Here is a 25636-nt window from a genome sequence, read left to right as displayed (position 1 = left end):
GCGGCACGCGGTGCCTGGAGCCCCTGGTCATGCTGCACTCCTTGCTGGGCTGGCGTCTTTGCAATGTGGCTCCAGTAGATCTGGCTACCCAGAAACTTAGCTGGAGCTGCTCAGAAACCTTCAGGAGAGGCAAAGACAGAGGCATCAGAGCCTCCCTGCTGCAGCTCAGCCTTCCTGGATGTGAGGGATCGGAGCTGTTCCACGCTGACCTGTGCAATGGTACCGATGCTTTCATGCCCAAGCTCCCAGTGTAGTTATACTGGGATACAGTGGGGCCATCCCAGGACCCCATTTCCCTCCCCTGTGGGATTTTGGCACGGTGATGATCCACCCATGCTAACCTGCGGCCTCTCTCCTTCCTACGAGCTCCCAAAGGACGTGACCTTGGTCCCTGCATCACCCACGTCATTTGGGCGTGGGGAACGCTTGGTGACGAGGATGCCCCACGGAGAGACTGGGAGCGCTCCTGCCCCTGGTGCCAAGGTCACCGGTGAACGCAGGAGGTGAGGCTCCTAAAATCCTCCCGTCTTCCACGAGCCTGGAGTGGGTCCCTCGCAGCTCTGCAGCCGTTCCCCCGCCCCCCTTCCCAGCCGGAGAGGGGGGACCCAGCCCTCCTCCGTGCGGGTGGAAGCCGCGGCCCCGCTGCCCAGGCCGCTCCGGCAGCGGCAGGTACGCGGCCGTAGCTCCGGGCCTTGCGGGGCCCGTGAAATTCCCCGAAAAATAGCGATCCCCCCGCCCCCGCCCCCAGGCAGGAGAAAAGGGGAGAGCCGGGCGGGACGGGAAATCGCCGGGGCTGCGGGAAGACTCCAAGTTTCAGCTTCCCCGGTCAGGCGGGATCTTTTCTCCGAGGGTTTCCCCTCCCCGAAACCGATGCGGTTTGGCGGAGCCGGAGCGGCGCTTCCCCGGGGCCGCCTCCCCCCGCGGCTCCGCGGTACCGGCGCCCGTAGCGGACCGGGCCCTGCTCGGCGCCAGCGATTACCGGCGACGAGCCCTCCGGGACAGCTCTCCGGCTTTGGTGGTGGTGTTTTGGTTTGGGTTGTTTTGGTTTTTGGTTTGGTTTTTTTTTCCCCTCCCTTCCCAGCGCTCATTTTCCTTAAATACTGGGGAGCGAGGCGCCCGGGGCGATGCGCAGCGCCGGGGAGCTCATCCCCACCGGGGAGCGCATCCCGCCCCGGCCGCTGCCTCCCCCCGAGCTGGAAACCGGCTTTCCCCCCCAAAACTCCCGGCCTGGGCTTCTCCTGGAAGGGGGAGCTGATTTCCAGCCGGTTTCACTACCGGGAGAGCCGCGGTGGCGGGGCACCACCCTCCACCTTGTTTGGTTTTTTGTTGTTGGTTGTTTGTGTGGTTTTGTTCCCCCCCCCCCCCCCCCCTTGTCTTCTTTTTGGTTTGCTTTCGAAGAAAAGGAAAAAAAAAAAAAAAAAAAAAAAAAAGCCCGGGAGCGGAGCCGGGGCTGCCCCGGCGCCCCGCGGGGCGGCCCGGCCGTGCCCCCCGGAGCCGGGAAGGGCCGCCGGCCCCTCGAGGCGTGGCGGGGCCGGTGCCTGGAGCCAGGCAGGAGAGCGGGGAGGAAACTTATTTCGAGTGGGGTGGAGAGGGGAGGGCAGGGGGTGGGGGTCGGGCAGGGAGGTATCAGCTCCAGGAAATGTGCCTTGGCAGCAGTCGGACGGGCGCTTCCCCGCAGGTTGGTGCGCTCCGCTCCGGAGCCGTCCGGGACGCCGCGGTTCTCTCCCCACCCAGGGCAGCTCCGGCGGCGGGGAACCCGGGGGAGGTCAGCCCGGGGAGGCAGAGGAGCCGCCGCAGGACCCCCCCGGAGCGGTGACTGCGGACGCCCGTCCCGCCGGTTCCCCGCAGGAAGGCGTCGCCCGGGCCGCCCCAGGTAAGCGGCCGAGCCCCGCCGACGGCAGCCCCGCATCCTCCCGTCCCGCTGCCGCGGGGGGCCCCGGCCCCGGCCGCGTCGCCACGTCGGGGCCGCGGCGCTGGTGGGGGACGCTGGGGACACCCCCCCCCCCCCCCCCCACACACACACACCCCGGGGCAGCGGCTGCGAAGCCGGAGCAGGGGGTCCGGGGTCTGGGGGGGGTGTTCTCCCGCTCGGCGGCAGGGAGGGAGGAGGGGAGCCGGGCGCCCCGGGAGCGGGCGGGCAGCCGGGGCGGGGAAGCCCTGGCCGGGGGCGGCGGGGAGAGCCGGCGGCCGGGCTGAGCGCGGCGTGTCCGGGCTGTGTTTGGCAGGCGGGCGGCGCGGCCCCCTCGCCCGGTCCGGCTCCCCACCATGCTGGACGGGCTGAAGATGGAGGAGAGTTTGCAGAGCGCCCTGGACCCAGCGGCCCCCTTCTCCTCCCTGCTGGGTAAGTCGGGGCACCCCGCTTGCCCTCCCCCCCCAGGGTGGGGTACGGCCGGGCTGACCCCCAGCGATGGGCACAGGGGGTTTGGGGGGGCCCGGGGGCAGCTTTTCCCCCGGCTCGTTCCTGCCCGGCGCCGCGCCGCTCCCTTCGGCCGGGGAGTGCCCCCGGCGCCCGCCTTCCCCGCTCCCGTTTCGTTCCGCGATCGCATTCAATTGTGCGTGCCACCCCCCCACCCGCCCCGAGCGCAACGAAGGCCTTTCCTTCGTATCGAACGATAAAAAATTGATTTAAATTTTTTTTCCTTCGTTTTAATACCGGTTGCGAACAATCGCCCTTTTTCCGAGCCGCGGCTCCGCCGCCGCCTTTCCAAGAGGAACGAAATTGGGGGCGATGTCCTCCCCCCGGAGCTCCCCTATGGCACGGGTGCCCCCCGAATCCCGGCGCAGCGCCCCGCACGCCCCCGGCCCCTCCAGCCTACACGGGGAAAGCGAGAGCAGCGGGATCCTCTGTCCATCCCTCGGCCGGTCCCGTCTCCCCATCCACGTCTCCCTCCACCCACCCCTGCCCCCGGGTCCTTTCCCACAGGCAGAGCCGCGACCCCCAAGTCGGTGTGCGAAGGGTGCCAGCGAGTTATTTCGGACCGGTTCCTGCTGCGCTTGAACGACAGCCTGTGGCATGAGCAGTGCGTCCAGTGCGCGTCCTGCAAGGAGCCCCTGCAGACCACCTGCTTCTACCGCGACAAGAAGCTCTACTGCAAGCTGGACTACGAGAAGTAAGTGTCCTCCTGACCCTTCGGTGAGCCCCCCCTCGCTCCTCTCCCACCTCCTGCAAAGCCCCAGTGCCCTGCCAAAAGCACGGAGGGTCGGGGGGCTTGGCGTCCCCCCGCAGCTCCCTGCTTCCCCTGCCCCGCGTGTCCCAAAAGGCGTCAGCCTTACTGTTGCTGGGTGGTGAGTCGCGCTTCTTCCCCGCAGCCTTGTCGCACCCCGGTTCTCCCCTTTGTAGAGGGGTTTCGTTGTGCTCGGGTTGCGCCTTGGGAATTTAGGAGCCTTTTGCTGGGAGCCTGTGAGACCCCTGGTAACCCCAGGGCTGTGGAGGGATGGGGCCAAGCGTTTTCCCGTCTCCTCTAGCTTTATTTTCCTACTGAGCGTCTGCAAGAGGAATGTTATGTCCTCCCTGACCTGGTCCTGGATGGGGCTATTTTCCTAATATTCCCACAGGCAGGGCGATGCTATTGCTCACCCTGCTTGAACAGGGAAACTGAGGCACTCGGCAGGGACCAGGGAAGGCCCTGCTGAATTCGGAGCGTTTGCAATCGCACACCGGAGGCTTTGCCTGTGCTTGGGGCTGTGACAGCAGGAAATCTGAATGTAGGTGGTTAAAGCTTCCAGCCCTGATGCTTCCCCTTTGGCAAGTGTGGGGCTTGGGGGGGAAAAGACAATGAGAAAATTGTTTTTCTTTTTTTAAAGAAAAACCTTTCCAGTGGGAATGGGGAGAAGGCTGTTGAGTCTTTCCTCTCCTGCAGCTGCTTTCGTTTTTTCCTGCTCATCCCACTCTTGCCGTCCCTGCCGGACTCTACTCCCTGGCTGGCTTTTGGAGCCGTTAAATTTGTGTTGCCTCCGGGCTGGTTGTTTCTTGAGGACGGTGTAGATGGGGGGACGGATCCCTCGCTATGGCGATAGCATGGCTGCTGGAGCCCCGCGATTTAATTCCCAGGTCGCCGTTATATGAAAAAATGGTCGTCGGCGATGCTCTCGTCCCGGCCTTCGGTGGGTTGGCGAGCATGCCGGAGGCTAGCTCTGCTCCGGGCCTTTTTAAAGTTTTTTTCTTTAAGTCCCGTATTGTGGGTCTGAGTTTAATCACTATGGATACAAGGCAAATTGAAAGCAGAATTTGTGCGCGTGACCTTGTTTTCAAATGTTTACGAAAGAGCGGAAGAATTAGCTGCTGCGAGAGTGGAAAGGAGAGAGCTGCGTTATGGGCTTTTTATTTTTTAGGCAAAAATTTGTTGAGATTGGGTGCACTGCTTGTTTGTCCATAAAAATTTGGCTACTGATTACCGTATGTTTCCAACGCATTTTAATTTGCATTTTCTGCTTTATCAGTGCCTCCGTTTGGAGCGTTAAGGGGAAATTGGGGTGAATATTACTGCAGAAATGCCTTTCCAGCTTGCAGCACATGTGGGTTTTACTCTCTGAGCATTTAACTGCAGCTTCTGAGCTGTGGAAGCTGCCTCCAACCTGAAACCCTCCTCCTATGCCTCTTGGCCGTGAAAGAAATTGGTGCCGCCGTTGGCTTCTTGCTGTGCCCATCTCGCTGTCGGGATGGACAAGGATGATGGCAGAGAAAAAAAAACCAAAACAAAAAAGAGTCACAAATATTTCCTAGGCTCTGGCAGTGGCACCGTTTATCTTGGTTATTTCCCAGCTGCGTTTGTGTTGGTGACTTTTGCCTGAGCTGGGGAGCGGGCTCTGCAGTAGGCGGTTTCCCTGAGGTGTGATGGTTTTAGCCCTGAACCGCTACCGGCCTCTTCCCCTCCTGCACCCTCCTGCCCCTTGCTATCACAGTGTTGTCCCCTTGAATTTTATTTTTTTTTTTTTTTTTTTTTTTTTGGCACGGGGCTGCAGGTCTATGTCCCTGCTCCTCCATCACCCTGGTGGGGCTCTCTGCCATGCCGCCGCTGCGACCCCTTACCTGGGGACAGCGAGGATGCAGAGCAGAGTCCCAAAGAGCTGTTCCCTTTGGGCTCTGCTGAGTTTTACGCATGGCTCTCTATTTAACAGAAACCCCTCTTTCTTTCCCCAAACTGCCTGTCCTGTCTCCAGGCTGAGCGTTTTCCCCGGGTGCAGGAGCACTGTGCCTGCCGTGCCGATATCGGGGCTTTCGGTGTGAAACGCACAGGGGAAGAGCTGCTGCTCTTGGACTGAGCTAATTATCTCGAGCCGATAGCTGGTTAATTATCGCGGGTGACTGACACTCCTTGCTCAGCGTGATGGTGTAAAGCGGCCGATCCTCCCTGCGGCATCGGTGGTCGCGCCAGCAGAGCTGGGCTCCGTCGACCTCTCTGTCGGCACGGAGGACTGGGCTGTCGATGTGCGAAACACCAGTGCTGCGGGTGTCGGAAGGGGTTGGGATCCTACCTGCCAGTGTCGTGATGTTGGTGTTTTTTGTGTTGGTGTGTTTTTGTTTTTGTTTTGTTTTGTTTTTTTCTAATTGAAAGAAGGGATTTCTTTTCCAGATGGTGACTGTTGGGATGTTTTACCAGAGATGAGTAGGTGCAGTATTTTCTGACATGTATCTTCGCTCTCTGTTTGAGCTGCATTTATAACAAGGCTGCAGAGGGTTAATGACAGAGCGTGAGATGGCAGAGTTATGCCTTTAGTTATAAATACACCCATGGAAAGTGTTACGGACAGTTTTAAGCAAGCATCTGACTTGCTGGACTCTAGAAATTGAGGAATCATTTATTAAAACACATGTTTTGCATTTCTTTGTCTTTCATAAAGAGGAAGACCTTGGGAGAGGACCTGGAGAGCAACGGATTAAAGACCAGGGATGCTGGGCCAGGTCTTGGCATCAATTTGGGGTGCCCAGAGCTGCGGCTTGGGACCCATGGGCAGTTTGGACAGCGATGCTGGCCAGGCACTTGGGGGGCTGGGGGTCACTCTTGGACCAGTTTCCCCAGCTCTGGCGGGGACAGCTCCTGGGGAGAGACCTCTTGAGCCCGTGCCCCTGGGACAGCATCTATTTGGGGCAGAGGACGTTCGTTACAGAACATCCTGAATCCCGCGGCAGCCCCCGGCGCTTGTCCAAACCTGATAAGTCTCAACTATGACAAGGTTCAGGCTTCGCCCTGGCCGGCTCCCCGACTGCAGAGCGGCCCTGGGGACGCCCCCCGGCTGCGGGGCCCCCGTGTTGGTGACCAGGGGGATGAGCTTTTTGTGGTGGCAGATTTGAGGCGGTGGCGGGGGGGGGGGGGGGGCAATGTCAAACCTGGCCATAAGTGGGGAGGTGTGCTGGAAGTGATGGGCTGCTCTGGAGGCTTAAAATCCACATGAGGGTGGGAATGGCTGAGCCCCACTTGCCCAGGGGTGTTTCACGGTGGGTTTGCACAGGCCAAGCCGAGCCAGAGCCGTAGGGAGGACCTGGAGCTGCGGGGCCATCCCCATCCCCAAGCCCCACCGTGGGCGATGCCGGCGGCACGCAGAAACCCCTCCGGCCGGTTCTGGGGGCCGGGAGCCCCGACAGCGGTGCGGTCGTGACGGGGGGCGCAGCTGGGGAGCGTGGCGACGGCGGGACGGCTTGGCACGTCCCCAGCCGCGGCGCAGAGCCCCGGCCCCAGCCCCGGCTGGCAGGAGCAGATGGCCAGCACATCTCGGAGCAGGCCTGGCATGTGGGCGCCGGCAGCGGAGGGGCGGCCGCGGCCCCTGAGCCACCGCCGCCGTGCCGGGCTCCCCGGCCGAGGGAGGCAGTTGTGTGATGCTCGCCCTGTCTTCGCACGGCTTGACGGCTCTGTGCCGTTGCCAGCTTTTGCGCCGTTGCAAAGCTCCTCCTGCTTGGCTCTGAAATCCCCTGCTCCCGGAGTCGTGGGGTTGTGTGGGTGCCGTCTCCGTGAATTAAAACGAGGAGGCGCATCTGGCTGCGAAGGGGGGAAAAAAAAAAATCCTTCTAAGCTCCGAACATGCACAAAAGAAAACACGTGTGAAGAAACCTATTGGTGTTGGGTTTTAAAATCACACCCAGCATCTTCATATGGGGGATGAGCCTGAATCCCCAGCAGCGTGGTCCCAGCAGACTGCGGCTGGCTCTGCCCAGGGGGAAGGTGGGATCTGCCCGGCTCAGAGCAGCACAGCCTCCTCTCGCCCGCTGGAGGCTCGTCTGGCAGCTGCCGCCGTGGAGGAGAGAGGGGGAAGAGGTTTGAAGCATGGTGGCTGTTTATCTTGCTTAACGTGGGTAATGAATGTAATTGCGCAATTAGCTGCAAACCCTGGCGCTGCTTCCCCAGCCCGGAAGGCTTGCGAGGGGGATAATCCCAAACGGATTGAATGAATAAGGTGATGCTGATGCTGAACGCTTTAAGGCAGCCCACTGGCCGGAGATTTCCTATGGTCTGGGGGTTTGTGCTGGCAATTCAGTCCTTTGCCTTCTTTCTCCTGGAGAAATGGGACTTTTTGCTCTTCTTGTGGCTGATGGGAGAGAACGGTCCCTCCAGAGAGCCACGGGTCAGCCCAGCTACAATGCAACATGCCCCCTGGAGGTCCTTTTCCCTTCTTGTAGGGCATCCTATGGAGAGGATGGTGCTAAATTGGGTTTCTCCAGCTGGCCAGGCACTGGGGACGGCCAGGCAGGCCTGGATGGGGTTGCAGAGCACATGGCACCTCTGAGGCATGATGTCCCTCTCATCGGTCTCTCTTTTCCCATTCCTCAATCTTCTAGCACTTCCTATCCTTTTTGCCTGCTCTCCAACCCCACCCAGCACCTCATCTCCCGTAGCAAACCCCTCTCTGTCCTCATTCCCTTTCCCGCGGCTCCCGGAGGAAATGTGCTGACGCTTTGTGGGCTGGGATGAGCGTGGCTCTGGAGCAGCTGAATTTGGCCTTATCCCCACCAGGGATGACATGGTGGGTATTGCCAGGCTGGGACCAGGCACCGGTCCTTTGTTTTTTGTTAGTAAGTTGCCTTGTTATGCCAGTAGTGGGGGAAAGCAGGGAAGCAGTGGGATGAGGTGATGAGAGAGGCATTACGGAGGCTGCTGCGGGATCCAAGCTGGAAAAGCGAGGCAAGCAAAATATGCCTTGCCCCCATCTCTGCTGTCTCCCATCCTCCTGTGCGCTGCTTGCGGGGGTCTCTCTTTCCAAAGTGAGTGGAGAGATTTGGCATCTTGCCCCTTCCCCCGCCCTTAATTAAATTTGTGTCTTACAATTAATGTTTCATAGAAAGGCCAGGATGGGAGCGGCGTTCGGCAGCTTGGGAGCGAGGCAGCCGAATATACTCGTCATCTGTCCCTCCATGGTGGGGACAGGGGTGGCTTTGGGGTCACCCTTTCTCCTGCTCATTGGCAGTGGGACCCTGGAGGCTGCGGGTTGGTGCTGGCAGACCTGGGACCTGAGCATCCTTGGGACCCTCCATGGTTTCTGCCATCTTATTTCAGACCTACAATGATTTTAAATTTTTTTTTTCCTTTTTCTTTCTTTCTCCCCCGTGGCACAGCGCTCCCTGATCAGTCCCTGACGGGGCGCTTGGAGCTGGGCAAACTGCTTCAGATCTTTGCAATCCTGATGAAGGCACCAAAAAGAAATCAGCTAGGGAAAGAAAGGGGGGTTTGTTTCAGTTTGATGAGAATTTTGTCTCTACCAGCTGGAGAGACAGCTGGGGTCCTCTCCTGCCCCAGCTCGCCAGCCCTCGCCTCGCCGGTTCTTCACCTGCTCGCAGCCACCAGGCGCAGGGAGGGATTTTCCGAGCTGTGGATTTAAGAGAGCCCACAATTTGGTTTCTTGCTTGGTCCTTCCTCGGGGAGATTTCCGGCAGGGTCTAAACCCCATGCTGTGGTCACCCCCAGCCGGTTTCGGAGAGGGTGGTGGTCTCAGATGTTAGCTGTGCCGACGGCTGGCCAGCGTGTGGGCAGGATTTGCCTGCAGCCGGGGATGCTGAGCTCCGCTGGCTGCCTCCATCCCTGCTGGCAGCAGTGGGGTGGCCTCGATGTACCCAAATCTGCGGCAGTTTCTGACTCTGATACTGCACGATTGCCTCGGGGTGTGGGCGGGGGTCCCCGAAACACCCTCTGCCTTGGAGGGGGAGAAGGGACTTTGGGGGTGAGGCTTGGTCTCCTCTTCTGCTCACAGGGGTGCAAGTCCTGCTTCTGGCTGTGCAGGGGGGAGACCCGATGGTTTGAATGAGGTTTGGGTCTGGATTCATGGTTCCCCAATTCTGGTGAACCCTGTGGTGTGCAGCCAAGGAGGGCTACTCAACACATCCCATGTCCCAGCTGTTTTTCTTCTCAAGATGCTCTTTGTCCCTTTGTGCTCCATTTTGTCTCTGGCTCCTGCCCTCTGCGGACGCAAACGTGGGCTGGGGACGCTGACACTGGCATGGGGATGAGGGGCCTGGGCTGGAGGACTGTGCCTCTGCCTGTGATTTAACAAAGCATCTCCTCTGTAATAGGAGTAAAGGATAGCTTAAGTAGGGAGAAAATATTTGGATTTTATTAGGGTGAAATACTGGGGTTGACCCAAAATAATATTTTTTTTTTTCCATAAATGTGTTTTCATGACAAATCTGTATTTCTGGGTGTTTCTAAGAGATTTCAGAAGGAGAGATGTGGGGGACTAATGGTGCTCCCTGATGTGGCCAACACCGTGCAGGTGTGTGTGTGAAAGCCTATAGCCACAGTTATGCTAGTCTCTAACTTCAATTTTGTTCCTCAATACTTTTAACCTGGAAGGAATCCTGCCTGGGCAGAAGGAAGCCAGCTGGTCCCCGGGTGTCTTCTCCTGGGGCTGTGGGTCCTTGGGGGCAATGGATGCACCCGGGTTGTCTCGTGCGTCTCTGTGAAACCGGCAGGCATCTCATTGCAGCTCTGTTTGAGGTTTGGGTTTTTGTTGTGGGGTTTTTTTTGTTTGTTTGTTTGTTTGAAGATCATCAAACCTTGGTTGCCCAGGAGAGGGGTTCTGTAATCCCTGGCTTCCCACCCCAAATATTTACGAACAGCCAGATCCTGAAGCTTTTGCAAAAGGTGTGGGTCAGGCTGTGCTGTGCCAGGGCTGTGCTGGCAGCAGGGCACAGCATCGGGCTGGTGGCACCGGTCTCTGTTTATTTGGGGGGTTTTCTATCAGATGGCTCTGTCTTCTTGCTTATCTGTTTTGCTGGGATCTTATTAACAAAAGACCAATTTCTTCAGCTTGTCAGGGAACCTTCAGGTGCCCCATGTTTTGTAGGCTGGCTATCTGAAAGTGGTGTTTTCTCCCACAAAGATTTGAGTTTTCAGGAAGGTGGTATGTGTGTTTCTCAATACAGAGGTGAAACCATGTTGTATTCAATGCAAACAATTTTTCTCATATTGTACTGTGTGCTTGCATGCACCTACCTGTTTTCAGTAAGAGCGTTTCCCATGCCCATGAATAAGATCCTGTTTTGGGTTCAGGTCTCCTGCATTAGTGCCTCCTCCAGGTATGATGGGCCTTGGTTGTATGCAGGAGAAAGAGCTGAGACTTGGCTCCTTCACCCGTGAAATGGAGCTAGAAATATGAATCCAGCTAAAAAAGGCTTCAATCATCATCATAAGTGCTTTGAGCATCTTGCTAGGCGACTTTGAACACCAAGCACGAATTCTCAGTCTCTCTCCAGATTTGCCTAATTTTTACATCATTCCTCCTTTTGTGTTTTCCACCCTGGGCTACCTTTGACCGAAGGTGACCGAGAGCTTGTGTTGCAGAGATACCAGCTTCTCCTAGGCACGAATCAGTAGGATTAAGGCATGAATTGATAGGAGGAGGCACGAATCGGTAGGAGAACTGCTCTCCTCCGTATCCCAGCACATCCCGGCAAGCTGCGATGCTTCCCCTCATTCGAGGGTCACTGGGGCTCCATGGCTGCAGATGAAAGGTTCGCCCTGCCCGGAGGCATCCTGCTCTTCCTCGGGGCAAATGCCTCGAAGGGCAGAGCACATTGGAGGAGGCTTCCTCGGCCGGTACTCGTGCTCTGGGAGCCCATCGGGGCTCGGCATTGATCCTTCCCAGCTGTCTCCCTGTCGCCGTTGTCTGTACATTGTCTCTTGCCACTCCCTACCCCTCTCCTTCCCTTGTGGGCTTCATTTCCTAACGCTGTTCTTAGGGAGAGCTTTCTGTCCTTGACAGCGGAACAAATCCCTTTTCACGCGACCATTGCTCCTCAGCCCATTGTCCTCCGCCTCCACCGCCACCGTGCAAAATCTCCCTCCCCAGTACGTCTGTTCCTCTGGAATGATAACCACCATCGCGGTGGGGCAGTGAGCCCCCGAAATCCCTCTGGGCAAGGTCCCCTGCCCTGCAATGGAGCAAAGTGGGGTCTTAAAAGCACAAGAATAGGCAAGGGCGATTCCCAGAAAATCCACCGTTTGGATGTGATTCATCTCTTTGGGACGTGTATCCTCTCCTCTGGTTTTGTGCTGCGGAGCTCCTTGGTTGAACCTGGAGCCTGTGTGTACTCAGGGCTCCTTCCCTGCCTGGGGCCAGCCAGGCCACATTATAAGTAGATTTTTCACTGTGTAGCATCGCCCAAGGTGACTAAGCAGGAAGAGGGAGGCAGGAATTTTCTCTTTGCTATTGAAAGCTTAGGTGAGCATTTGGCAGGAAAAACTGGGAGAGAAATAGGTTAAGGGACCTGAAGGCAGTTCTCGGCTGCAGCATTTTTCTTATTTGAAAGAGTCAGTGTTGTCATTTCTTCCCACTGTCGTAAAAACGTAGGGATGCTTTCATTGTCAGAATTTCTGCTCGGCATTTGCTGGCCCTGTTAAGTCTTTATTCCTGGAAAACAGTGTCTTAGCTAAACAAAATGATCCTAACCTCTGCAGTAACGTATCTAAACGAGAGGAGGGGGAAATGGGCACATGTTTGTGATTGCCTCCACAGGGGTGATTTTGCTGCCATTGGATAAATAAATTCACGGGTGCTGGTAGTGGGGGTGGACATTTGTCAAGGCACAACCCCAAAACTCTTGCCCAATGACTTCTGTGTTAAGCCTGGATTGGGACTGCCCTACAACACACTTCTGGGGCATCTTTTACGTTTCTGGTCTTGGAAAGGACCGTCCAGGCAACAGGAGAGGAGGCAACCGCAGCTGTGCTGCCTGTGTGTCGGGTGTGCAGGACCCCAGCCCTGCGCTGGGTGGTGAGAATGGGGCGACAGTCTCGTCTCTGCTTGCAGGCCACTTTCTGTAGGTCCTGCAAGGGTTAAAGGGGAGGAAGAGGCTCCTCTGGAGCACATGGTTCAGCCAAGCCAAGGTCTGAATTGCTCAATGGAGCTGCTGAATGCCAGATCTTGGCTGCAGGGAGAGCTGAGAGCACCTTGCTCACCTGAACTGTGTCCCTGAGCCTAACCATCCTCTTGGCTTGGGCACCTGCGGTCTCTGGTGTGGTAGGATGGCCCAGGTTCGTGTGTCTTGAGTCTTGTTTGTGCCAAATGGGTGGCCAGCTCAGTTGGTGATGGGGAACTGAAATACTGAATTATGTATATCTCAGCATCTCCGCTGCTGGGCAGAGCGCTGGAGTGCTATTGAGCAGATCCTTTTAAACAGCTATGTGGACATGGGAGCTTGGTTAGGAAAGCCATTAAGTCTTTGAATCTTCTTGATGCCTACTCAGGTGAATGTTGCTCCTTCCTTCTGCATCTGTAATTATGAAAGGCTGAAAGAGCAACCTCAGCGGACTGGCTTAAAAGTTTAATGAAGCTTAAAGTCTTGTAGGTTGGCTCTTGAGTCTGAGCTTGTTTCAACTCTGGCCCTAGGAAGGAGGGTTGACCAGAAAGGAGGAGAGGCTTCCTGCATGCATTACCTTGAGGACATTAAAACTCATGTTGATGGGAGGTGCTGTTAGGAAGATGGATTAGGAGAAAGTAATGGGAGAAGACATCAGAGATGGGTGAAGGGCCATGCATGGGGAAAGTAGGTCCAAGTGAGGCATTTACCCTTGGCAGGGGGAAAACCACCCGTGGCAAGGACGAGATTTTCTGGCCCCAGCTGTGCAGGATTTGTGTGTGATGGATGCCCTCTGCTCTGCAGCTCCAAACCCGGGCAGCGCTGATGGATGGGTGCCAGGGTGCAGCAGGATCTGGGTGGCTCACCCGCTCTGTCTGGTGTAACACGCTTCTCCCAGTGCCCGCCAGAGACGCTCCGGGCTGGGGAGGGTTGCCGGCGTGCCCGCGCTGGCAGTCTCTGACTGGGACCTAGCAAGAGCCAAAGCGTCTGTGCCCTTGGCAGGGTCTTGATGGGAGTTTCCTTTGCAGCACCAAACTCACTTTTGCACCTTTTTTTTGGCCAGCTGAGACGTGGAGCCGAGACCCTGAACAGTTGGCTGGTGCGGGGCTGAGGGAGAAGCGCTCTCTCCCCAGATGTGCTGCACTGTGAATCTTCGCCAGATCCCATTTTTAGTTTCATGGTAAGGGTTTGCAGCAGGAATGACTTCTGGCTGAGCACACTGGGCTCCTGCCCGCTCCCAGCACTTCACCTTTCTCCTCCTCTTGCCTCGTGGTGAAACTGTAGCTCTTTATGGCTGGACTGAAGATGCAAGAAATGTGGTCAATGCTTTGATGCTGGGCTATGTATAGGGACACAACTAGCTTTCATGGGACTGTTTCTCCACGGCCATCCAAGTTTGGAGGCGCTGATGCCACCCGTCCTTATCCAGGCAGGGTAACATGAAGTGATGAATCTGGCTGCTAAACCAGAGAGCCCAAATCCACCCTGCTCTGCTGGGAGGGCCCATCCCCATCCTCCAGAGAAAGTGCAATTCCCCTGCCAATAATGTCTTTATGCTATTTCCAAAAACGTAACAAAAATCTCAGGAACTCCCTGAATCCTTGGCTTTTGAAATAAATATAACCCCACCTCGAACCGATTTATTTTTGCCTGTTTCAGGTAAACATCAACTTTGGTCCTTCCCTCCCTGGCCTGAGGCCTGCAGAGCAGCCGCTGGCCTCACCTCGGGGTGATGCTTTGCAGGTTTCCTTGGTTGGCTGGGGAAGTGCATTGGGCATATTGTTGGTGAAAGATGCTAATGCAGCGGAACCCAAATCTACATCTTCTTCTTTAGTGCCTTCGTGTTGGAAAAGTGCAGCAAAAGTCAACCGACAATGCGTCTTGCCGAAGCTGCATTTTTTTTTTCCATAAGGATTAGTGGTTCAAGAGCGGGGATTTTCAAACTGACAAGCCCTTGGCAGAGAAATAATTATAGGCTTTTTATGCTTTGTGTTTCCTAAGTAGTTCTAAATGACTTTTTCCCTTGGGGCATTTTTTTTAAGTCCACAAAAAGAGGGGAAAACTGTGTATTTCCTCAGTGTCCTTGAAAACATGCAAGATGTTTGTGGAGACCATTTAAGTTTCAGCTATAAGATTTTTTGTGTGTGTCTGTTTGCTTTAACCACATCCAATCAACTGAAGTTTCTTGGCTGATGATGCTTCAGAAATGGATCTTAGCAATGGGAGATGGAGGGAGATAGATGTGATCACTTCTCGGCCATCTCAGGAATGTGGGTTTTGCCTATGCAGTATATTCCCCAGGGTTTTTAGCCCACTCCTTGTTGTAAGAGAGGATTTCTGGGTCTAGTGGAGCTGGTTTTCCCCATCAACATCCATTATTTGCTTGCACCAAGTTGCTGCACATCCTGCTGGGAAACCCTCACCCTGCCCCTTTCATGAGCTCCAAGGCACACGTGAGCTCATGCCTTCTCTCCCTAGCAAAATTCACCTCCTATACTTTTCTATGCAAGCCCTTAAGCAGGTACCCTAATTTTCTGAGCTTACCGGACATCTCTGTGTCACAACGTGTTTTACCATGGCTCAGTCCCAGCCTGGAGCTTTTTGTTCCCTACTTTTTTGCCCCTCACTGGGAAGAGCCTCCCGAGGATGCTGTCCTAAATCTGAGCTATCCTGCACCTGACAAGGGAGGGGGCTTCCATCCATCCATCCATCCCTGATACTAAACACTGCTTGTGATGTAAGGGGGGACCTGGGCGAGGACCCCACTGGCATTTACACCCACCGCAATATAAAGGGGGCAGCACCAGGGCCCGGAGGGGCTGTGTTATTGCATCCACTGTCAGGGCAGTGCAGGGGCATTCCCCTGGGATTACCGGTGCAATATTCCCACCATCAGCAAGGAGCAGGGGGGGCAGGCTGCTGTTAATAACAGCGTTGCTCTACCTTGGCTTTATTAAGTGAGGGAAGCCTCCGTTCCTCACGCCCCGGGCATGTCTGGGTCTGGGCTTCATGGTGAGAGGGAAGGGGTTGGGAGCAAAGAGGGGGGTGGGGTGGGAAGATGGTGTTTGAAGTAATTAGAGCTGCTCAATGGAGAGGGGAGAATTGCCAAGAGGGGTGGCAATGATACCTCAATGGGGTGTCCTGCCCCGACCTGCCGCAAAACCCTCCTGTGGGCTCTGTCCAACCTATGGCATTTAGTGAGTGGGTGGTGAACTCCTCTCTTTTCCCCTTCCTCTCTCTTCTGAAGACCCTCTTAGGGTAGCTAAAGTCTGGTTGAGCTTGTGGGGAGGCCACGATGTAGCTCCAGGGCTTACAAAGTCCCCTGTGCCCTGCAGAGGGACATGGTGCCAGGAGGGGAACTGCCTGTCCTGTCTCTTCTCTGCCCCAGCCATCAATTCTCAGGGGAAAGGTTTTTTTTTTTCTCATCTTCCCCTGTCCAGACACTGCGAATCCCACTAAAACTTTTGACTGGAGCAGGGATTACGTGCTCAGGTTTCAGCCCTTGTCTGTGAGTGGTGTAAACTTTCTGCTGAAGCTCAAGTGACATTTTGTGGGAGATAGAAGAGTATTAAGTGTTGGTCCTTACAGATAAAAATAGCTGCTGGCCCGACGACGTTTTTTGTCGTCTTGTCACTGGTCTGACCTGGCTCCATCACCTCCGCGCTGGGGCTCCCAACCTGGTCCTGCAGCTGCAGCCTGACCCGGTGCAGTCCCGCTCTGAGCATCCCACCAGCCTGTCACAGCAATGGTCTCCTCCCGTAACCACTGTGGCCGGGACGGTGCCGGGTAGGCTGGAGGGCAAACTGGACCAGGAGCAGCAGGTCCTGCGTTTGTGTTCACAGGGACTGGGAGGAAACACTGTCCATCCTGCTCACTGTCAGCCTACCCTAACCAAGCACAGCATCCCCCTTCCCTGAAATCAGAGCCTGTGGATCAAAGCAGGTACCCCAAATTGCCCATTATGGCAAACCCCGCTGCTAATGTGGGAGCCCTCCTGATTGCAGGAGTCCTCATGTGTGCACACGTGTCCATCTGTCTGTTTTTCCCGTTGCTGTGTTTCAGAGCTGATGTTTTCATCCTGAGGTTATAGCCAGAGCTGGCTCGGGGCCCCTCAGCAGCATCGGCAGAGCTGACTCTTGCCGCTCCAGAAATGCGGGGCTGGGGCCAGTCGAAAGGAAAGGGAAGGAGAGGAGGAGGAGGAGGGAGCGGCAGGGTCTGGCTCACTGCTGAGCTGGGACCAGATCTGCTGCTGGGAGAGGCTCTCCCACCCTGCCTGCACTGTGCCTTTCCCGGGCTCCACTTCAGAGTAGCATCCACCCATTCCACCTCTGAAAATAGCCAGCATGGCTCTGGAAGAGCCAGTGTGCAGCCAGCAGGATGGCAGCAGGGACAATTTCTCCTGGTGTTGACCTTTTCTTTCTCATGGCTGGGCTGGGAAGTCCCCAGGCATTGGCCTCTGTGGACTGGGCATCCTTTGAGGACGCCTCCATTCTATCTGCTTGTTCTTCTGATGTCCACCAGAACATCATTCTCCCTAAGGATCTCTTCATGGACCTCCTAGCTGCACAGCCAGGCTGTCTTCAGTGCAACTTTTTAATTGCAGTCCTTAAATACTTTTCTCAAACAAGTGAAGGCTTTTGGGAACAGCAACTTTTCCAGATTCCCTGTACTCTACTTCAAGGGCCACCCGCCGCTGGGGGATTCATCATCTTGCGTGGTGTCATCCATCAGCTGAAGCGTCTCTCTCGTCAGAAATAAGGAACGAGGTCCTCGTGTGTCTGGAGCCGAACCGATGCAATGGCACTTGGCCACTTACAGTAGTGGGCGATTACTGAGCCCCTGCCAGGAATTCTTCCAGTGGGATCGGGAATGCTCTCGGGTGTTAAATTTGTCCTGCGGCGTGTAACCTCTAAGTAGAGCCCATCGTGTTTTGTAACGGATCATATGATGCCGGCGATGGCAGCCGCCCGCCCTGCATTTCAAGGTCAGTGCTGAGCTCAGGGCTGGAGGGGCAGCTCCTGGCTGCAGCCTCACCGGGCTACTGAGCCATCTCGCGGGGCTCTCTGCTCCCTCCTGGGTAAAGCTTCGGGTGCCTCGGGAGCTCAGGCTTGGAAGTGGAGGTTGTTTTGCTCCCAGCCGGTGAGGCTGCAGCACACATCTCAGGATCTCCCTTTGCTCCCAGGATCCAGCGTGGCTCTGGGATGCAAACCATGCCGGCGTCTGTCCTGCAGCCCCGTGAGGGTTTCTTGTGTGCCACCCACACGCTGTCTCCACATCTGGAAACCACTGTCCCTTAGCCAGAGACTGTGCATCAGGTGCAGCTCCGTCCCCTGAGAGTTTTACAGAATAACGCTAAGGACAGGACCTTCCAGCAGACATACAGACAATATTCCCTTGCTCTCAGTGCCTTGAAATACCTCACAGTAAGGACTTCATCTTGTATCCCTGAAGCTGGGGGAACTGCTGTGCAGAGAAGGGTTTGCTGGCAGAGGTGAGGTGCGCAGGGTCTTTGTCTCGATGGACAACCAGCACAGTGATGCTGCTGCCTGCTCTGTCCCTTGGCTTCCAGCCCCTCGTGGGAAAGCACGGCCGTCCCCATGGGAAGAGTCTCCCACGGTCTTTATCAATAAATAAATATTTTAGGCCCATCACTGTATCAGGCAATTAGAAGGGACTTTTCGGACAGGTCGTTAAATAAGAATTAGTGGGGGTTTAAAATATTAATGGGCAATTGGCCCTCACCAGTTCTCTTGTTACACGAACGTTTCATTTATAAGTTGGACCCAAGTTGGGATGTGCTGAGAGATGCTCAGCCTGCAGCCTGCACACGGGGGTTAACGTGGTGCTCTCTCCTGCCAGAAAATAATAAAAGCCAGGGACTGTCTAGGGATCATGCGTGAAGGATTAGGAAGAGGATATGCACGGGCCTGTCTGCAGCTGGTTGAAGTCTAGCGCAGAGGGGTAAGCCTGGAAATCATTGCTTTCTGATGGCTTTGAGGGGGCCAGCATGGAAAGGGATCTTGTCTCCTAAAACCTGGGGAGCTCTGCAGCCGCCGATGTTTTTAGTGGGAGGCAGTGAGTAGATCCTCTCTCCCTGAGAGATGTTTGTCCTGGTCGGGGAGGAGGAAGCACCGTGGGGCAGATGCTTCTGCCTCTGCTTTCCAGGTGCTGCAGTTTTTCAGTGTGAGTGGAGGATGATGGTCTCCGATCTACAGGTTCTGCTGGGAGCGTGGCTTCATCCACAGCATTATCTGGGTTTTTTTGTTTTTTAAACCTCCAGGTCCCGGAGTCAGGGGATTCAATGAAGTCTTCCCCTACCTTTCAGTAGGGAGCACTTCTAGCTCTCTGGCTCCAGGGAAAGCTGGAAGACGCTCAGGTCTTGCATTTGTTTGACTTCTTGACGTTGGCAGTGCTGTTCCCTGAAACAGTCACCTCGAGCTGGCTGGGGAAGCTGGAGTCGCATCTCTCTGGGTTAGCAAGTGCACAAAGGTTTCCTAGCATCAGTTATTCAGCATTAGGATTTACCTTGCAACCACCACACTCGTGGAAGGTGTCTGCTGAGATGGAGGCATCCGAATTCCCCAAGGCGAGTCAGGGTTTTATGGCCCTCAACCAAGAGAAGCACGTTGCATTTGTGGCAACTATTAATTGCTTCCTGAATTTAAAAAGCATAAACAAACTCGCTTGCTGGGGAACGAGTTACCCGGCGCATAAATGCTTTGCCGTTAATGCATGGCTGACCCTGACGATGATGTGAGGACCAGAAGAGCTTTCAAAGAATTTACCAGAAACCATTTCAGGGGAGATTGTGTGTTGTAAATCCTTAAGTAATGGGATGGAGGGAATTAGACTAGATAATAGTTCGCAGAAACCGGGCACGATTCCCCATTGAGGATCTTGAGATCATTAGAAACATGGCCTGGTGAGGCGAGGCCACCATGCGTCCTTATCCCAGTGACTGACGAGTGACTTTACAACCTGGAAAATGAGATTATCAAAGGGTTTGTTTTACGCGCTGCAATAACGAGTGACGTTAGGGAGCAAAACAGGGCCCTGTTATGGTTTCTGGAGGAGCAGCCCAGGACAGGGCTGTTTGCGCTGGGTTGTGGATGCCCGTTGCATCCAGCACCCATCGCAGCAGCACCGGGGCACCTTGCAGCCTTTGGCGTGGGTGTCTTGGGTGGTCCTATGCCTCCGCTGAGCTCACCGCAGCTCAGGGAGCTGCTTCAGGAGGACTTTTAGCTGCTATAGCAAGGGAGGTGGTGTCCTGTCTTGCTTTCATGTATACGTCCGTCTCTTCGCTCCTGCCATGAGCTGTCCTAAAGCTGTTTGCAGGTTTCTAGGGGGCCCCAGCCCCTCCTCACCAACTCCCCAGCCCATGCATGGGCCTGCTGAGCTATTTCACAGGTAGATGCTGGCGTGTGGGGCTGTTTGCTCCCTCCCCCCTCCAGCAACACCTTTCATTTGCTTGCTACCTCTGCTGGTTTGCTCTTCCTCAGGCTCCCCCTGCACCGGAGGGATGGGGTTGGGTGACCTTTAGGGATGCCAGTGGCTTTTGGTGACAGACCTGCTTTTACCATCTGGGGCACGTGTTGGGTTTTCCCCAGACTTTTGGAGATGGTGCGTGCCACAAATTGCTGGGGAGCTCAGCAAACGGTGTTAAACCACTCTCATTTGAAAGGGCAGGCATGGGAAAAAAAAAAAAGAAGTTTCGCCTGTGGCAAAAAAGTATTTCCCAAATCCAATATCTATGCAATGAGGTGTACTGTGGTGGGAGTTGCACATCCTTTCATGGGGCAGTGCTTGCAGGGAAAGCAGTCAGTGGCCAGGCTGCCTCAAGCCCTAATAATAGTCTTGCTGGCTGCCTGGGGCAAGGTGCTGGTGCATAAAACATCAAATCTAGTGGCTGATATTCGGCTGTCCATTAACGTCGCCATAGCAGATTACATCCGGCTTGTGGGGCCGCCTGGCACATGCACGCGTCGGTGATGTTTTCAGGATGACAGTGCTTGATGCCAGAGAAGGGCTAAACCTAGATTAGAGTTGGGGTGTGTGTTTTTGTATCTCCACGTTTCACTCTCTCCAGCAGGACGGAGTTCAAAGGGCTCTGGCCTTCCTGGAATAGGAAATGGCAGGATCCACCCCAGAGCCTTTTCTCCTCTTGCCCAGAAGTGTCCCACCCCAGCCGAGAAGCCCTAAATCCAGCTGGGTGTGGAAATGGGGGTGGAAAGGTCCATGCAAGGACCGTGCTTCGTTCCTACCACTCCAGTGCTGGTTGTTCCCCTTGAACACGTGTGAGGTTGTGTTTGATCTGGGTCTGAGCTTGGGGTTTGTCTTTGCTCTCCTTTAGAAAGGGGAGAGAAGAAAATCAGGAGGCCCCAGCAGGATGGGCTTGGAGCAGGGCGGCTCTCGCTCCACGGAGCAGGCACTGGCGTCCAATTTTCTGTCTCACTTTGTTTAATGGACCTGCGAACCCATTGCAAAGCCAAGATTGCACAGGCGAACACCCCGCGGCCAGATTGCAGGGTCTTGCTTAACCCAGCGCTGCTGGGTTTCTCCCCACAGTTTTCATGCAAGGTCTCGGCTTCACCTTTTCACCAGTGAGAAACTCCCCAGAGCGGCACGGCCAGCCCTGGGGGACAGAGTTTTCTTCTGGACGTCAGTTTTACTCAGCCTTATCTGGCGATATGCAGGTAGAGTTGGGAAGCACCTTGCAATGGCCACTAGGATGGAGAGGCTGTTTTGCACTGCAATGAAATGAGTCCCCTGCTTTCTCCCTCTCAGGAGGTGGCTTGGAGGCACCTTTCCATGCTGGTGACATGCAGGTCACTCTTTGCCTTAACCGCCCCGGGAGGCATCAGCTCAGAAGGTGTTCAGCAGGTTGGCAGGTGATGTCATTAGGCTTCAGTGGTAACACGCTGTGGAAGTAAGCAGGCAGAATCTCTCAGCAGTTGGTTCCCTAACCAGGGGCTCTGTATTGCTTTGACTGGAACTCTCTTTGTGCTCAGACGGTTTTCCTCCTCGTGCATACCTTCCCCACAGGCTTTCATAGCGGACTCGAGCAGGCTGAGGCTCTCGGGCAGGCTTTGGCTTTCTGTCTGCAAATACACGGCCTCGTGGCTTGAGGTGACGTTACCTTGGTGTTTCAGCTTTGTGCGAGTCCTTTCCCATCTCTGCATCCTGCAGAGGACTTCCAGGGACAGAGGAGGTACCTGAGGGAGGGGAGATGCTGTAGAAACGAAGGCATGGTGGCCTGGTGTGCCACATCCATTGCCATGTCCACTACCCCTGCCTGGTGGGTCACATCCCTGTCTGGCTTTGGGGACTACTGGTCCCAGAGGCAGGGAGTACCCAGTATGAATTTTTTTTCTGGGAAATAAGGGGCAGAGAAATACAACATCCACATTTACAAGCCACCAGGGACATCTCTGCAAGAGGAGGTATGGAGGTACGTGGGATGCAGCTTGTGGAGGAGCTGGGGTGTGTTTTGGAGGCTTGGGCTCCCCTTTGCACCGATGCTGCTGGGAGAGGCTGTTTTTATCTGATGTTTTCCACCTCTCTGCAGCGGAGGGTGAAGTGTCCCCCCGCCTGTCCTGGCTGCTGGCAGGGCTGTGCAGGCAGGACACGGGCAGGGAAGGAAAGGAGGAGAGGATAACGCCCCGGCTGTGGGCCCTGGCCATTTCTGGATGAGTAGGTCATCTGGGTGTGGGAGGGGAGCCGGTGTCCAAGCCAGCCCGGAGAGGCTGAGGTTGGGTGTATGTGCGATTTGGGGGAAAGTGAGAAGGGATTTCTTAGGCGAGAGGAATGCAAATTTCCTCCTTCGCATATGTCTCCCGTTCTTCCAGTTTGCAACAAAAGTCATCAAATTGCCCAAGACCTGGCAGCAAGGACAGCCCGAGAACAGCCCACAAATCACAGGAAAGCCTCTCCCCTCCTCCCTGCCTGCCTCCAGATACTTGTGCATCAGGAACCGCTTTAATCTCCCTTTGGGTGATTTTGGGTTTCCCTTGAATTGGTTGCATTTTTAAACCCTCCGAATGGTCCAGGGAAGGGCTGGAGTGCTCAGGCATCATGGTTGACAGCAGCCATTTGGAGGAGACACGGTGACGTGGCTGGCGTGACTTTCCATTTCCCCAGGTGGTGGGGACAAATGACAGTGACTCGGGTCCTGCTTGGTCCGCCTGAATTATCAGGCACTGCGAGAGGAGACAGCGACTCCCAAGGATGCTAAGCTGGGGAACACCAGGGTTTGGGAGTGTAGGGCTCCAGCTGAGAGGCTAAGGAGCAGTTGTGTCTTAGGACGAAGGGTGCTTTTAATGAGCCCAACCCTTTCCTTGCGATCCTGCCGGCTGCTGTTTATTATTTGGCAGAAAGAGCCATTGGTGAAGCAGAGCTGCAGAGATCAGGTGAGCCTTTCCGAGCTCTTCTGTTCACCCTGTACAGCATGGGGATGGGCAAAGTCCCTCCCGCCCCTGTAATTGCAAGGTTAGGATTCCTGCTGAAGGGGTGTTTCGTGCCATTTCATCTGTCTTGCTTGGGGCTCCCAGAGCAGTATGAGAGCAGCTGCAGCCCCACCAGCCTCCCCCCATGAGCACTTGCGTCCTGCCTGGTTTTGCAGCCACCTGGTTTGCACCAGGAGGTACAAGTCCTCTAGGATCCCCTTAAGAAAGGCAGTCAGGTTACCCCATTTTGGTCATTTGAGTTATTATAGGATTTTCTTACAAGAAAACAATTCTATCTACCTTATTATTAAGTGTAGATTAGCAGTGATACCAGGACTAGGACTGACAAGGTGTCCCACCCTCAGGGTCCCTGTGTCGTCCCGTGTGCCGTAAGACAGTGATGGCGCAGCTTTCTCCAAGCAGTCCAGGGGCTCGTGTAATGGAGGAGACATGGGGGGACTTTGTGCTGGTGGATACACGGCATGCTGTGAGTGAAGGCAGCAGCGTGAGGCTCTGCAGAGGAGGACAAATTACTTCTGTGTACAACCGGGGAGTGGGGGTCTCCTAGTAGCACAAACACAGCCGTTATCTCTGTGTACCAACTGCTGTCCCTCTGCCTTGCCCGTCCGGGGTGAAGGTGGCAGCCCTCTGCCACCTCTCCCCTTCCCGTATGTGGCTGATCCACCCAGGAACCAGGGACGTAGCCGCTGCTTAGAGGGGAGATGTTCGTGTGATGGGGCTTCCCAAGCCCAGGCAGGGAGACATGGCTCCAGATGAAGTCCAGTTGCATTTAACAGTTCCACTTGAGCTATCATTTTTTCCTACAAGGCACTACCCCACCCCAGCAGGATGCCCTGTGGATTGCCAGTGTGCGGTACTTGTCCTTCTTCAACTCTCCCGGTGAAACCTTGCGGACTGCCCCACTTGCTGAGCTGCTCATGGGCAAGACCCGTGACCTGGCTTGCAGGGGAGGCAGTGGGCTGGCCTCCTTCGCCTGCCCGGCACGCTGCTCCCGCGCCGAGCCACTTTCCGCTTCCCTGCTCTTGCCTTCCTCCTCCTGCTGCAGCATCTGCTCCGGATGTTTTTCCCCTGGACTGCAGAAGCTGTGTTTTTCCAAGCTGAATTTCTTTTGTGTTTTTTTTTTTTTTTTTTTTTTTAATCTCTCCAGGGTCCCCTTCAGATTGTTTTGCTCGGTTCTATCCTCTCTAGTTTATTATCTTCTGCTAATGTTATTAACATGCTAATTAGTCCCTAATTGCAAATGCCAATGAAGATGTCAAATAGGGCTGATACTAGCCCTGATCCTTCACATTACTCTTTTTCTCTGAATTCTGCAGATTACTCTGTACTTCTCCCATCGTCTTGATTATTTTATCTGGTTTGGCTTCACAGAAGGATGCTCACATCTGCGTGAGTGTGATTGCTCCCCTAGTAAAGACTTGCTGAGATTCAGCATAGGATGGTTTGTGAAACACCCAGGGTTGGGTTGGCGATGGCTGTAGCTCTGAGAGGCATTTTCCGACTGGTCCTAAGGTCTCATCTCAAAGGCAGGGTGCGTGCCTGGCTCTCCATGGCACCCCCCTTGGGAGGCAGAAGGAAAAGGACTTTGGAAATTTAAAGAGCGGCATTTACCATCCCGCCTATACACTCAACCCTCTGGCTGCTCAGGCGTTGTGCAAAGGTCTTCCATGACTATAAATAGCCAGAGAGGTAGGCAAAGAGATGGTGAGATGGGATGGGGGACAGGCAGCGAGCCAGCCTTGGCCGGCATCTGGAGCTCTCATCGCCTTCGTGCACAGAAAAGGTGCGGTTTGTTCTGGCCACTCTGCTTTCGTCAGGCAAAGTTTGCCCCCGCAGAGCCTATTTTTGAACACAACCCCCCCCGGTTACCTCTTGGAGGTCCCGCAAAGAACCGGGGCCCCGGCTTTACGGTGAGGTGCCCCGGCGCTGCTGCGGGACATCGAGCCACGTGCTTCAAATAGCTCTGTGCAGACGTGGCCTATGGAGATGAAATGTGGCTCTTGACCGATTGCGAATAAATCAGGGTCAGGAGCTTGAATGCTGGCCAAGAAACCCAAAGGGATAAAATATAGCTTCTCTACAGACTGTTAGCAAACAGCACGTGGGCTGAGATCTGCTAGATAAATTTATGCGCTGTGAATTGTTCACCCAGCTGTAGTGGAGGGATGGACAGACCCATGGAGAACTAATAACCATATGTGGTGGACATGCCTTCAGTGCTGACCTTTAGAGGGTTCAGCAAGGCTGGGAGGTGGCACGGTGACGTCTTCTTAGGGATGTCACTGGGAGGGAATGGACACACGTGTTGCTTGATGTGAGAGGGGGGGTTTCAGGCTGCCTCTGCCTTGCATGTCCAGGAGACAGGCTGGCAAAATAAATTAATGCTCTTGACCTTGGTTTTCCCATCATGTCACTTGACATGAATTGAGGATAAATACTGGACTCTTTGCCTTTGCCCGCTCAAGCTCGTAGGACTTGCCAGCCTGAGAGCTCCCATTCCTGATGCAGCCCAGGGTTTTCAGTTTAAAATGGGAGGAGGCAATAGGGAAATAGTGAAAAAGTGGGATTCTCACCCAATCCCAAGTCGTGGGCGTGGGGCCTCCAGCACCCACTGTCACCCATTTCAGGTGAAATGCCGGGAGCTGGCACTGCTGCCCTGGCCACGGGGGCTGCCTCCTCTCGCCCCAAATCCCTTGTAGCTGCAAAGAGGAACATTGACTTCACGTTGGGATGAAATGTCCTGGCGGCAGAACCAGCTCCAGGCAGACCGACTTAATGAGCCTTTGGGCTCAGTTCAATTGCTTTAAACCAGAGAGATGGGCCTGAGCCCAAAACACGCAGCCAAACAGCCTCGTACTTGTCCAAGCTGCAGAGGAGCGTGAGCAGTTCG

At 55.2% G+C, this 25636-nt stretch overlaps 1 protein-coding gene across 1 annotated transcript in view; it reads left to right on the top strand.

The window, feature by feature from the left end:
• The first annotated feature begins 1608 nt into the window (after positions 1 to 1608).
• The window catches only part of LMX1A (LIM homeobox transcription factor 1 alpha), a 44269-nt gene continuing 20241 nt past the window's right edge, over positions 1609 to 25636 (top strand). Inside the window, exons 1-3 of the mRNA XM_049808881.1 lie at positions 1609 to 1873; positions 2226 to 2341; positions 2924 to 3110. Coding sequence (XP_049664838.1) covers positions 2266 to 2341; positions 2924 to 3110 — 263 coding nt within the window. The 5' untranslated portion in view covers positions 1609 to 1873; positions 2226 to 2265. The remainder of the gene's footprint in view (positions 1874 to 2225; positions 2342 to 2923; positions 3111 to 25636) is intronic.

Source organism: Accipiter gentilis, chromosome 8 (assembly GCF_929443795.1).
Source record: "Accipiter gentilis chromosome 8, bAccGen1.1, whole genome shotgun sequence".
Classification (NCBI taxonomy): Eukaryota; Metazoa; Chordata; class Aves; order Accipitriformes; family Accipitridae; genus Astur; species Astur gentilis.
The sequence above is the reverse complement of the archived record's forward strand: the minus strand, read 5'-3'. Positions and strand labels throughout refer to the sequence as shown.